The following is a 14396-nucleotide window of genomic DNA, read 5'->3' on the forward strand; positions in this document are numbered from 1 at the left end:
CCTACACCATAGCTATAGCAACCTGGGATCTGAGCCACATCTGTGACCTACACCATAGTTCATGGCAACACCGAATCAAGGATCCACTGAGCGAGGCCAGAAACATTGTTTTGTTTTTAAAATGTAAACTTTTTGGCGTTCCCATCATGGTGCAGCAGAAATGAATCCAACTTGGAACCATGAGGTTGAGAGTTCCATTCCTGGCTCGCTCAGTGGGTTGAGGATTTGGCGTTGCCATAAGCTGTGGTGTAGGTTGAAGACACAGCTCGGATCCCACCTTGCTCTAGTTGTGGTGTAGGCTGGCAGCTGTAGCTCCAATTGGACCCCTAGCCTGAGAACCTCCATATGCCATGGGTAAGGCCCTAAAAAAGCCAAAAAAAAGTAAACTTTTAACTAATCATTGGCTTTTTCTTTCAAGTAGAGTTTATTAGTTTGAAATTTCATACCTGTGTGTGTGTGTATGTGCTGAGGCTTCTGACAGGCATTGAAGGCACAGGTCTGTTTCTTACATTAAAACACAAACAAATAAGGGTCCATACTAGACAGAAAAAACATTTAATTATAAAATATCAATTTTTAAAATGATTGTCCATATTGGGTAGTTACTGTTCCAGCAACAATATACATTCTTACAAATGGAGGCCAATTTTTAATCGAACTGTAAAAGTCTTCTCTTTTTCTGATTCACCCTTTATTTCCTGCTTCATTGAGATCACACTCTAATGAAACTGTAGTCACAACTGCATCCTGATCTTGAAATGGCACATCTGTGGCTGATGGTGGTGGTTTATACAAAAAGACTGCACATCCATTGAAGAAAACAGTCAAAATTTTACAAATAATACCTAAATATAAAAACAAAAATTAATCATGTATTTGGATCTTTAATTATTACAAAAATTAATTCTCATTGAAAAACTATTCATGAATAGAAACTAAAGAGAAGGAGTATATAGGCAATTATAGCTCTGTTTTAAGTTTTTAAAAGTTTAGTGAGAAAGGTGATATTCTTCAAGAACACTTGTCTACAATTCAATAAACTAGTCTATTTTCTTTCTAAAAAGAGGAAAATGTACAATAATTATTCTATTCTTGGTTAGGATTTTATGTTCTTTTCTTTTTTTTTTTTTTTTCTTTGGCCACAAGTCATGGCATATGGAAGTTCTCAGACCAGGGATCGGATCCTGGCCACAGCTGCAACCTACAACAAAGCCGCTACAATGCTGGATCCTTAACCCATTGCACCACCACAAAGACTACACTGGATCCTTAATCTGCTGTGCCACAGCAGGAACTCCCATGATTGTACATTCTTAACCAAGGAAAATAGCTTACAACATCCTTGAACATGAAATTTACCTTTGAGCATCAACTAAAAATGTGAAACATTAAAACTCACTTAAGCTTTTATTTGTTTTCAAGGAACTCTGATTTTGAGCTCAGTTATGTGAAGAGAAACTAGCTTTGGCCATAGTACAAGCATCTAAGTGCCAGTCAAATAAAATAAACGACCTCACAATGTAGTTTTTGCAGTAGCTAATTTGTTTGTGTTAATCATTAATATTTTACTCCAAACGTGTATTTGAAAAACAGAAATACTCACTGAGCTAATAAGCATTTCTAGATTTTTAAGAAAATCAATTACATAGGTACCATTGTTACAGTGTTTGGGGACTATTTAAAGGTGTATGTTTTTAGGAAAAATAATTCTCATATTCATCAGAGTAGGTAAAGGGGTAATTCATTATCTATATTTTTGGTCAAAAAGTGCAAACATAACCAATTAACATTTTACACATAAAAACACACTCAATAAAAAATGTTTTTTGACAGGTAAAAGTGGTGGGAAGATTAATTTTGCCTATTCTCATCCGTATTAACTCTGTTTTTCTGGATTATTGTATTTCTTCAGTGGATAATTTAAATATTCTAAATTAAATTCATTAAATAATTAAATTCATTATAAATTCAGACAGCATGCTTTGGGTTTAAACACATGCAGCAGAAATAAGCTATCCTGATACTAGTGCCAAAATAATCACAACCACATTCACAATGAAAATCACACATTATGCTAAACACACACACACATCCAGTTGATATTTGAACAGCTCAGGGGTTGAGGTGCCAGCTCCCCATCCAGTTTAAAATACTCATGTAACTTTAGAGTCTGCCCTCTGTATCTGCAGTTCCAGATCTGCAGATTCAGCCAACCTGAAGACTGTGTAGTACCATAGTATGTATTTATTGAAAAAAATCTTTGCATATAAGTGCACCCGTGCAGTTTAAACCCATGTTCTGTTTTTCGAGGGTCAACTGTGTGTGTATTTATACCTAGAATTTCTGTTTTTAAATATTCTAACTTCTTATCTTTAAATTTTATCATACTCTTACAAACTACTTCCTTAATCTTATTTTTCATTGATTGCTTAACCAAGATTACACAAAACAGACTACCAAAGGCAAAAAGGGTTAAATATGCTGACTAATCTTGCAAAACATAACAAGGTTTCTTGCAACCTGCCTTAGAGCCAAAGACTACTTCCCTACCTCAGCTCCAAGTGCTTTTCAAAGCCCAGGTGCCTAGGAGACAATCATTTTGGAATTTCTCAGAATTCTCTTTGAGCTTTTTCTTATATTTTCCCCAAAAATTTGAGAGAAATTGTTAAAAGAAAAGTATATGATGTGTGATGTGATGACAGCCAAAGTGTTACTCCCTTCTATTTTACTCTTAGCCTTTCAGAGGCCAGCTAAGACCTTCATAACATGCTGTGATGACTGATCTCTGTTTCAGGAGTATAGGTAGTCCAATGGCATGGACTGAACATTTCAAAACCTAAGTAACAATAAGATCTTCTTTTTCTCTTGACATCATTAATTTACTCTAAAGTTATGAAGAAGTCACCACTTACTTATGGCCATGAACATATAGGCCATCTGGATGTTATTATAAACCCAGCAAGCTCCTTTAATTCCGCATTTGTTAATATCCCAGAGAATGCATGTGCTGTCTATTGCGATGCCAAATATAATGGGTCCAGGTATTGTGCCTAGAAGAATTATATGTAAAATACACACGGGAAAAGATTATTGAGAATAGGTATTAATCTGTCGACATGCAAATCAATCAGTTCATGTACAAGTAAAAGGAATATAAAGAAACACAGGTAAAACATTCTAAATTAATTATATATAATTTTAGCATACTTATAATCAATTCAAACATTATTTTAACAAAATCTCTGGCATATATTGTGTTAACATTTAGTTAGGTAAACATTTTAATTCACTGCTTTTCTAATGTGTCTTTGAAATTAGCTATTATACTTTAAAAAAATCAAAATAAATTACTGATGCATGGAATAAGTCTGCTGAACTACAGTATATGTATCATGTGTATGTACGTGTGTGCATGTGCATGTAAACTAATGTGGGCATGTGTGTATACATATACATATACACCCTGAGATGCATGTACATGGGAGTGTACATGTGTACACGCCCCCACACACATTCTTACTAACATGCCTAGGAGTACTGCTATGTCAAACACACACATATCCTCTCCAAAATGGGGTCATGAGGCACTAAATTTCCACATAGTTAAGACCTTCCAGTTGTTACACATCAAATACAGGATCTGAAATGGTAAGTCTTAGACTTCAGCTACATCCAGTCTGTTCTTTCCTGATATGCAGCAAGAAAGAGTTAAAAGAGCACTGGCTTGAGAGCAAGAAGAGTTTTCCAAGTCTCATTTTCACCATTAATTGTGCAACTACAGGCAAATTCCTGAATCTCTCAGATCTTGAATTTACTTATCTGGAAAATGGGAAAGTTGGTCTCGAGGATCTAATGTTCCTGCTTTTTGTTTTTATAAATAATCTTAATATTATATGGAAAATTATACACACATATAATTATGTCTATAACATAATGTTTCTGTTTTATTATTCTTCCCTACATCTGGAAGTAGATATGAATTTATCTACTTATAAATTTTCTGACATAAATTATTTCTTATACCAATTCTTAATTGGACACAATATCTAGAGCATAGTTTTTAAGGAAACACTTAAACCCATTGTTTTTCACTGCTAATGCAACATAACTGTATTGCAAATGGAGTTAAATGCAGGAAGAAAAAGGAATTACAGTAGTTGTAAATAATGTTTTTCCATAATTTATATTGGTAATAGGTTTTATATCAATAGAAAAAAAATTCATGTTCTTTACTAGGTTCTATTTTAAATGTGTTGCTGACCATATACTTCAAATAAATATGATAAACTCTTTAAGATTATATTTGCAACAGAATTGGAAATAATTGTTAACCAATCAGGTAAGTGAAGATACTACATCTTGAATAATGGAAAGCAGCTTTCTTCAATGACAATTATATAGTTTTCTACTGCAGTTAAATCAGTTATTTTCTTGGCATATACCGTAAATGAAAAAAAATCAATAACAGTAATGAATAAAAATAAGTTAGAAATGCATTAAGAAAAATGGCATACCTAATATTCGAAGCAACATACACTGTATTCCCAAAGCTAGAGACCGTTGATTTTGATTAACACACCTGGAGATATTAAATACATATGAGACCAAAAATGGCTTTATAGGATATTTGCTCTTTGAGCTAACTCACTTTATACCGGCTTAGCATTTATAAAGTAACTGTTATACACATGAAATTAAAAAATCATGTGTAATAGCTTATATACAGTTCAACCTTTCTGGAATTATGAAAAAAGAAAAATGTTACCTAAACTAATATACTACAAATAATACCAAAAGAAGTCAAATGAATTTTAACAAATGTCCTGAATAGTTATAAATTTTAGCAAATGTAAAGGAGAAAAGACAGCCACTAACAAGACTTCTTTTTGATTATCTCTTAAGTTACAATTTACATTACTTAAGTTGCAAGCAAATAATTCTTACTCTCCTACTAACTTTGAGACAGAAATCATAGCTGTGAGCTAATAGTACTAATTTGAGGCAGTGTAAAAGAGTTGCTGGCACTCAATTTGATTCAACAATAATCCTTTAAATAATCTCTCAAAGATGAATAAGATATGATGTTGGCACACAAGAGAGTTAGACGGCAGGTAAAAGAGATTGAGTAGTCTTTAGAAACAAATATGTAGGTAAAAGGTGACAGATGGTTATAGACTACTGAAGTTTTTAGACAAAATCTCTAAAGTTTCCATTTGTTAAAAATTAAATGAAAAGGTAGTGAGTGAGTATCAAGGAACAAAAATTGAGGAGGGAAAAAGATAGTTCGTTAGAAATATAGAAAGGCTGATGAGCTTATGGGAGAGAAAATAGGAAATATTTTCATAAACTGGTGTAGAAAGAAGAGCAAGTGAAAGCACAAAACACTGTGAAGAGCCAGGTAACAACCAGGATGTTTTACTGTTTATAGGAAGGTTTAATATCACAGCACCTACTGTATAAGTCAGAATGCATATCATTCTGATTCTGACATGTGGAATGTATTGCGATTTCCCTCATACTCAAATGCAACTGAACATAACTCCAGCTTACAAATGAAGCCTCATGAAAGAAATAGAGAGACCAGCATCAAGTACACCCCAAGAAGACATGTTAAGACACTTTCACATACATGACTCATTTTAAGCCTCACACATCTCAGGTTCAATGAGGTAGCTTTTTCAATGCCATAGAACTAAAGACCTTGTAAGGGCTGAATGGGTACTGGAAAACAACAGTCAATATAAACACCAAATGAATCCCTAAGTCCATTTTCTTATCACTCAACAATGTAGCCCTAAGGATGGCAAATTTTACAATATAACACATACCTTAGGATGGACACAGTTATAGGAGTACCAGCCATAAAGGTAAAAACAATTGCAGCAAAGAATATGCCAAGGAATATGGGCAAGTTTTTACATTGAACTGAACATTTTCCAGCTTTAGCCTCAAAATCAGGACTTGAAGGAGTAGGTGTTATTTCTATTTTCCTTTTAATACATGAACAGTTTTGATATACCTAGAAATATTAGACATAAATATACTGAAAGTGCTTATCTTGGAAATGTTTTATCATTGTAAATTATGTGAGTTCTAGACATGGCAAACACTCTTACACAGTCTTAATTCATACACAACAAATAATGATGACAAATAGCAATTATCCTTGAGAAATTAAGAAAGTTCAAAAAAATAAATAAAAAAGCAACATGGATGGAACTAGAGACTCTCACACTGAGTGAAGTAAGTCAAAAAGAGAAAGACAAATACCACATGATATCACTCATATCTGGTATCTAATACACTGCACAAATGAACCTTTCCACAGAAAAGAAAATCATGGACTTGGATAAAAGACTTGTGGTTGCCTAGGGGGAGGGGGAGGGAGGAGGAAGGATTGGGAGCTTGTGGTTAACAGATTCAAACTATTGCTTTTGGGATGGATTAACAATGAGATTCTGCTGTGTAGCACTGAGAACTATGTCTAGATACTTACAATGGAGCACGAAAATGGGAGAAAAAATTATGTATACATGTATGTGTAACTGGGTCCCCATGCTGTACAGTGGGGGAAAAAAATGTGTTGGGGGAAATAACAATAAAAAATAAAAAATAAGGAAAAAAAAAAAAAGGAGTTCCCGTTGTGGCTCAGCAGTTAGCAAACCCGACTGGTGTCCATGAGGATGTGGGTTCAATCCCTGGTCTTGCTCAGTGGGTTGAGGATCCAGCATTCCCAGGAGCTGTGGTGTAGGTCGCAGATGCTGCTTAGATCCCACATTCCTATGGCTGTGGTGTAGGCCTGCAGCTGCAGCTCCGATTGGACTCCTAGCCTGGGAGCCTCCATATGCCACATGTGCAGCCCTAAAAACACAAAAAGACTAAAAAAAATAAATAAATAAAAATAAAAATAAAATAATAAAGTGAAAACAATGGGCCAGATTTACAAAGTGGAATAATCTGTATTTAACTTTTATGTCCATTAATTTATAATCTGTTATTGACTCATGTTTTATAAAAAAAATGGATAATGGTATAACAATTAGATATCTCCCACATTTTCGATTGCTTTAGAGAGACCGTAATTGTTTAAATAGTTTTCCTGCTAATTTTCTTCTTTTCCATTATTAGGACACAAAAAAAGCAGGCATAGTGACAATCTCACTATTTATGCTAGTTTGAAAGAACAAACACTGTAATTTTCACAAGTGTCACAGTAAAATTAACTAATTCATCATGAGATTTGGGGAAAAAATACTACTTTCAGCTAAACCTTTTTACTACAATTTTCTGAAATTTTTTGAATTGCTTTACCAAAAGACATATCCTTCTTTTTTTTTTTTTTTTTGTCTTTTCTACGGCTACACCCGTGGCATATGGAGGTTCCCAGGAGTCGAATCAGAGCTGCAGCTGCCTGCCTACACTACTGCCACAGCAACACAGGATCCAAGCCACATGTGCGACCTACACCACAGCTCACAGCAACACCAGATCCTTACAAGGCCAGGGACTGAACCCACAACATCATAGTTCCCAGTCAGATTCCTTAACCACTGAGCCACGACAGAAAATCTGATGTATCCTTCTTAAGTTGACATATTTATTATGATAAAAGCATAAGTTATTAATTACCCTGAAGGTTATTTTGTATATATTAACTATTTAATATATTTATATACATATAAATTAGTAATATGAAATGTTTGAAAATAACATGTTTAAAAAAATCACAAGTATTACTTTTGTAGGAAAAGAATTCAGGCATTTGAAAGTTAGTAATAATCATTTTTAAAGGCTTTTTATATCTCCAGTCCATTCTTACAAATTGTTTTATATGTTTAAGGACTCAATAAAGTTAGAGCACAGCTAGAGAAATCAGAGTGAACTAGTGCTTTCATTGTCCCAAAGATCAGAGACCACTGATTCAGGAAACTTAAATATGCATGTGACTCCCTAAAACAAACTATTACATACTCAACAGTCAGATAGAAGTAATGTAGCCTTTAAAAATTTTAAGAAAGAAAACAAAATATTTTTTCTACCTTAATGAAACTTCACAACTCTCTTAAATAAAAAAGCATACATTTGCCTACAATATAGTTAGCTGTCAGTCAACATCTGTTTTTGTATGAAATATATTCTATTTCTGTGAACAAATGTGCATTGGTGTTTATTACATTATGTCAATACATTTTGCCTATCTGAAATATTCTGTAAGAAAAATTAATCCTTTGAAAAAATGAGTTGTTACATGGACTAGTTAGACATAAAAAGCCAGAACAAATATAAAATTTGAAAGCCAAAATAACTTGCTTTTCTGAAACAATCCCTAAAAGACAATTTATTTTATAAAATGGCAATGATAGTATTTGGTGACAAATATAAATATCGAATTAACCATATCAAAATAACCAGTACTATTTCAAGGGTGCTCTGGATATTAGGTTATTTTTTAATTGTTTATGTATTTTTTAATTTTCATTTCCTTGTTCAGGATGGTTATTTGTATCTATATATATTGTTATGTGGGTAAAACTCTTCCACTAATTTAATTCCTTGTCATAATCTTCTAATTAAAGTTAGTCAATAGCACTTACTGATCCCTTTTTTTTTCTTTTTTAGGGCTGCACCTGTGGCATATGGAAGTTCTCAGGCCAGGGGTCAAATCAGAGCTGCAACTGCTGACCTATGCCATAGTCACAGCAACGTGGGATCTGAGCCACATCTGCAACCTACCATGCAGCTTACAGCAACACTGGATCATTAACCTACTGAGCAAGGCCAGGGACCAAACCTGCATTCTCACAGAGATAGTGCTGTGTCTTTAATCCACTAAGTTCCAAAGGGAACTCCTTGATCATATTTCATATACAGGAAAATGCTACCTTTTTATCTCCCTCTCAAAGAAATAGTTTACCTTTCAGGTAGTTCTGATTTTATATATATCATACTCACTTGTGGAATTTGATTTCTTATGACTGACACAGGAGTGCCCATCATGGCTCAGTGGAAATGAATGTGACTAGCATCCATGAGAATGCAAGTTCAATCCCTGGCCTCACTCAGTGGGTTAAGGATCTGATGTTGCCATGAGCTATGGTATAGGATGCAGATGCAACTCAGATCTGGTGTTGCTGTGGCTGTGATAAGGCCAGCAGCTACAGCTCTGATTCAACCCCTAGCCTCGGAACCTTCAAATGCCATGGGTGTGGCCCTAAAAGGCAAAAAAAAACCTAACAGAAACACCCAATTTTCTCAACCTGTTTTGAAACTAAAGCAACCCCAGATGTCCACTGGATTGAAGTTATGATAACCCTAAGCTTTTGGATCTTAAAAATCTTCCCTGGGAACTCTATTTAATATTCTGTAATAACCTATATGGGAAAAGAATCTGAAAAAGAATGGATATAGGTATATGTATTACTAAATCACTTTGCTGTATACATAAAATTAACAAAACATTATAAATCAAACATACACCAATATAAAATAAAAATTAAAAAAAAAACCTTCCTAAAAGGAGAAGTAACAACAGACATCACAGAAATACAAAGGATCATATGCAATTATACGCCAATAAAACGGAAAACCGAGAATAAATGGACAAAGTCTTAGAAAAGTAAAATCTTCCAAGAGTAATCCAAGATGAAATAGAAAAGATGAATGGACCAATCACAAGTACTGAAATTGAAACTGTGATTAAAAAACTCCCAACAAACGAAAGTCCAGGACCAGATGGCTTCACAGGTGAATTTTATCAAACATTCAGAGAAGAGCTAACACCTATCCTTCCAAAACTATTTCAAAAAATTGCAGAGGAAGGGATACTCCCAAACTCATTTTATGAAGGCACTATCACCGTTATACCAAAACCAGACAAAAATACCACAAGAAAAAAGAAAATTACAGGCCAATTTCACTGATGAACATCGATGCAAAAATCCTCAACAAAATACTAACAAACAGCATCCAACAATACGTTAAAAGGATTGGACATCATGATCAAGTTGGATTTATCCCAGGGATGCAATGGTTCTTCAATATCTGCAAATCCATCAGTATGATACACCACATTAACAAACTGAAGAATAAAAACCATATGATCCTCTCAACAGATGCAGAAAAAGCCTTTGACAAAATCCAACACCCATTTCTGATAAAAACCCTTCAGAAAGTGGGCATAACGGGAACCTACCTCAGCATAATAAAGGCCATATATGACAAACCCAGAGATAACATCATTCTCAAGCTGAAAGAATTCCCACTGAGGTCAGGAGCAAGACAAGGATGTCCCTCTCGCCACTACTCTTCAACATAGTTCTGTAAGTCCTAGCCACAGCAATCAGAGAAGTAAAAGAGATAAAAGGAATCCAAATTGGAAAGGAAGAAGTAAAACTATCACTATTTGCAGATGACATGATACTATGCCTAGAGAATCCTAATGACTCTGCCAGAAAACTGTTAGAGCTCACCCTCGAATTTGGCAAAGTTGCAGGATACAAAATTAATACACAGAAATTGATGGCATTTCTATACACTAACAATGAAAGAGCAGAAATAGAAATTAGGGAAGCAATCCCGTTTACCATTGAATCCAAAAGAATAAAATACCTAGGAGTAAACCTACCTAAAGAGACAAAAGACCTGTACTCTGAAAACTATAAGATGCTGATGAAAGAAATCAAAGATGACACAAATAGATGGAACAACATGCCATGCTCTTGGATTGGAAGAGTCAGTATTATTGAAATGACTATATGACCCAAGGCAACCTACAGATTCAATGCAATCCCTATCAAATGACCAAGGACATTTTTCACAAAACTCGAACAAAATATTTTAAAGTTTGTTTGGAAGCACAAAAGACCCAGAATAGCCAAAGACATCCTGAAAAAGAAAAATGGAGCTGGAGGAATCAGGCTCCCAGACTTCAGACTATACTACAAAGCAACAGTCATCAAAACTGCATAGTACTGGCACAAAGACAGACATATAGATCAGTGGAACAGGATAGAAAGCCCAGAATTAAACCCACGCACCTACAGCCAACTCATCTATGACAAAGGAAGCAAGACTATACAATGGAGAAAGGACAGCTTGTTCAATAAGTGGTGCTGGGAAAACTGGACAGCCACATGGAAAAGAATGAAATTAGAACACTCCCTAACACCATACACAAAAATATACTCCAAATGGATCAAAGACCTAGATATAAGACCAGACACTATAAAACTCTTAGAGGAAAACAGGCCAAACACTCTCTGACATAAACAACAACAACATCTTCTCAGATTCACCTCTTAGAGTAATGAAAGTAAAAACAACAATAAACAAATGGGACTTAATTAAACTTAAAAGTTTCTAAAAAAAAAAAAAAGTTTCTGCACAGCAAAGGAAACCCTAAACAAAATGAAAAGACAACCCACAGAATGGGGGAAAATCTTTGCAAATGAAGCGACTGACAGGGATTAATCTCCAAAATTTATAAACACTTCCTGAAACTCAATGCCAAAAAAACAAACAACCCCATCAAAAAATGGACAGAAAATCTAAATAGATGATTCTCTAAAGAAGACATATGGATGGCCAAGAAACACATGAAAAGATGTTCAACATCACTCATTATTAGAGAAATGCAAATCAAAACCACTTTGAGGTACCACCTTATACCAGCCAGAATGGCCATCATCAAAAAGTCTACATACAATAAGTGCTAGAGAGGGTGTGGAGAAAAAGGAACCCTAGTACACTGTTGGTGGGATTGTAAATTGGTGCAACCACTGTGGAAAACAGTATGGAGATTCCTCAGAAAACTAAAAATAGAACTACCATTTGATCCAGCAATCCCACCCCTGGGCATCTATCCAGAGAAACCACTACTTGCAAAGACACATGTACTCCGATGTTCATTGCAGCACTATTTGCAATAGCCAAGTCATGTAAACAACCTAAATGTCCTTCAACAGAAGAGCGGATCAAGACGATGTGGTACATATACATGATGGAATATTAGTCAGCCATTAAAAGGAACGAAATACCAGAATTTTTAGCAACATGGATGGACCTAGAAATTATCACGTTAAGTGAAGTCAGCCATACAATGAGACACCAACATCAAATGATTTCACTGACATGTGGAATCCGAAAAAAGGACAGACTGAACTTCTTTCCAGAACAGGTGCTGACTCACAGACATTGAAAAAGTTATGGTCTCCAGAGGAGAAAGTTTGGGGGGTGGGGGGATGTGCTTGGGTTGTGGGATGGAAATCCTGTAAAACTGGATTGTGGTGATCATTATACAACTACAGATGTGATAAATTCATTTGAGTAAAAAAAAAAAATTAAAATAAAAAACAAAAAATAAAGTTATCATATTATCAATTAATGCAAAACATAAGCTATTTTGTACTACTAGTAATGTGAATATCATTTCTTCCCAAGGGTCTAAATTTAGCTCAGATAAAATCTTTAGATTGTAGATGTAATACAATAAAATTTTATTGGATTCTCTTAAACTATTTAATGGTAGTAAAAAGAAATCATATTTATGTAAACTGATAGGCATTCTAATCCAGAACTAACCATATTTATTTGTATTTGTATTTGAGAACAAACTAATGATTTGCATATTTTTAAATGTGTCCATGGTTTATCAAAGCAACAAATACTTATTATGTGTTATTATATACACTGTACTTAGTAAGAATAAGAGAAGCTCCCTGACTTTGAGGGGCATAAAGTATAGTTGAGGGAAAATAAAACAATGTAAAAAGGTGAGTATTATTTCACTACTATAACAGAAGTAATGTTATAAAGATGTAAGGAACTGACAAATTAATTTTTCTACAGAATTGAATCTGAAGTATAAAGGAAGAAGAATCTTTTTTAGTTGGAGTGGTCAGGAGCCCTTTTTTTAAAAAATTAAGGTAAGAACACAACAAATTTTAAGTGTACAATGCATTACTTTCAATTGTAGGTCTTTCAATCTTCAGCAAAACGTTCATTTCATTTTCAGCCTGAAACTGTGCCTGGCTTTTGAATGGAGGAGATGGGCCAGGAAGGAAAGAGCAGGCACAGCAGAACTCCACCAGAGGGATAAGGAAGGCCATCCAGATGTACATAAAAATATTGCATCATTAAGGTAAAGGAGTAGCAACAAATTACCTTTGGATGTTTTTTGGAAATGGAATTTGTACAACCTGCATAGCAGGGAGAAAAATATTGCACTCCATCTCCTCCACAGAGAGGATAATAATATGATCGCAGGCAGTTACAATTGGCATTACAGGGAGCAGTCAGTTTTCCCAGTTGTCCTGTCCTGTCAAATAGAAATGAAAGACGGGTAAATCACCTATGTTATAACCTTTAATGAACAATTCAGAAGTATGGTTATATCCTGCCATTCAGTCATTTGCTCACTCACTCAACTCGTTTCATTACCAAACAAATAAAACAAACAGAATATTGCCTTTTCACACAGAGCTTAACTTCACTGGAAGAGACAGCTTAACAGCAGAAACAATAGTTATATAACAGAATGGCTGTCAGTGAGTCAAAAAAAATTAGGCAGAGTAAGCAAAGAAAGCAATTTCTCATCTGGTATTGGATAATTTTTTTTTTTGGGGGGGGAGGTGCTGGCTCTGTGGATTGTAGGATGTTGAGCAGCATCCCTGGCCTCTACCCACTGGCTGTCAGCAGTATCCCCTTAGTTGCCACAACCAAAATGTGTCCAGACATGCCAAATTTCCCAGGGGAGGGGGAAGGACAAGTAAATTTAGGATGTTCAGTATACTCTATCAGTAGGAAAACTGAGGCCCAGAGAGATGACTTTTCTTTCTTTGCCAAATATAATACTCCTGGTTCACAGGTTCAGTGTTATTCCATGCTGCCTCTTAATTGGAGGCAACATGTTTTAAAATATAAAGGGTTACCCTAGGAAAAGATACTTATCCAATCCCCTATTTATGTATTAATTCAACCAATATATATTGAACAAGTGCTAGGCCCTATCAGGAATACAAAGCTGAGTAAGATAATCACTGCAAAGATTTCACAGTCTAGGAGTAGAGATGGACACAAAATGATATGAACTACTGATGCTAAAAATAAAAGCTACATGTTTTGCAGTCTCTGAATTTAAAAAAATGTCAATCTCTCATTTTAAGAAGGCATATACTTAGAAATACACACACAGTGGAGTTCCCGTCGTGGCGCAGTGGTTAACGAATCTGACTAGGAACCATGAGGTTGCAGGTTCGGTCCCTGGCCTTGCTCAGTGGGTTAATGATCCGGCGTTGCTGTGAGCTGGTGTAGGCTGCAGACGCGGCTCGGATCCGCGTTGCTGTGGCTCTGGCATTGCTGTGGCTCTGGCGTAGGCTGGTGGCTACGGCTCTGATTGG

The 14396-nt window shown here is 35.1% G+C and overlaps 1 protein-coding gene across 1 annotated transcript in view; it reads right to left on the reverse strand.

The window, feature by feature from the left end:
• Window positions 1-539: 539 nt before the first annotated feature.
• SLCO4C1 (solute carrier organic anion transporter family member 4C1) overlaps window positions 540-14396 on the reverse strand; it is a 69114-nt gene continuing 55257 nt past the window's right edge. The window contains exons 9-13 of the mRNA XM_047778366.1: window positions 13162-13315; window positions 5829-6019; window positions 4515-4579; window positions 2913-3050; window positions 540-845 (exon numbers count right to left, since the gene is read on the reverse strand). Coding sequence (XP_047634322.1) covers window positions 685-845; window positions 2913-3050; window positions 4515-4579; window positions 5829-6019; window positions 13162-13315 — 709 coding nt within the window. The 3' untranslated portion in view covers window positions 540-684. The remainder of the gene's footprint in view (window positions 846-2912; window positions 3051-4514; window positions 4580-5828; window positions 6020-13161; window positions 13316-14396) is intronic.

This window comes from Phacochoerus africanus, chromosome 4 (assembly GCF_016906955.1).
Source record: "Phacochoerus africanus isolate WHEZ1 chromosome 4, ROS_Pafr_v1, whole genome shotgun sequence".
NCBI lineage: Eukaryota > Metazoa > Chordata > Mammalia > Artiodactyla > Suidae > Phacochoerus > Phacochoerus africanus.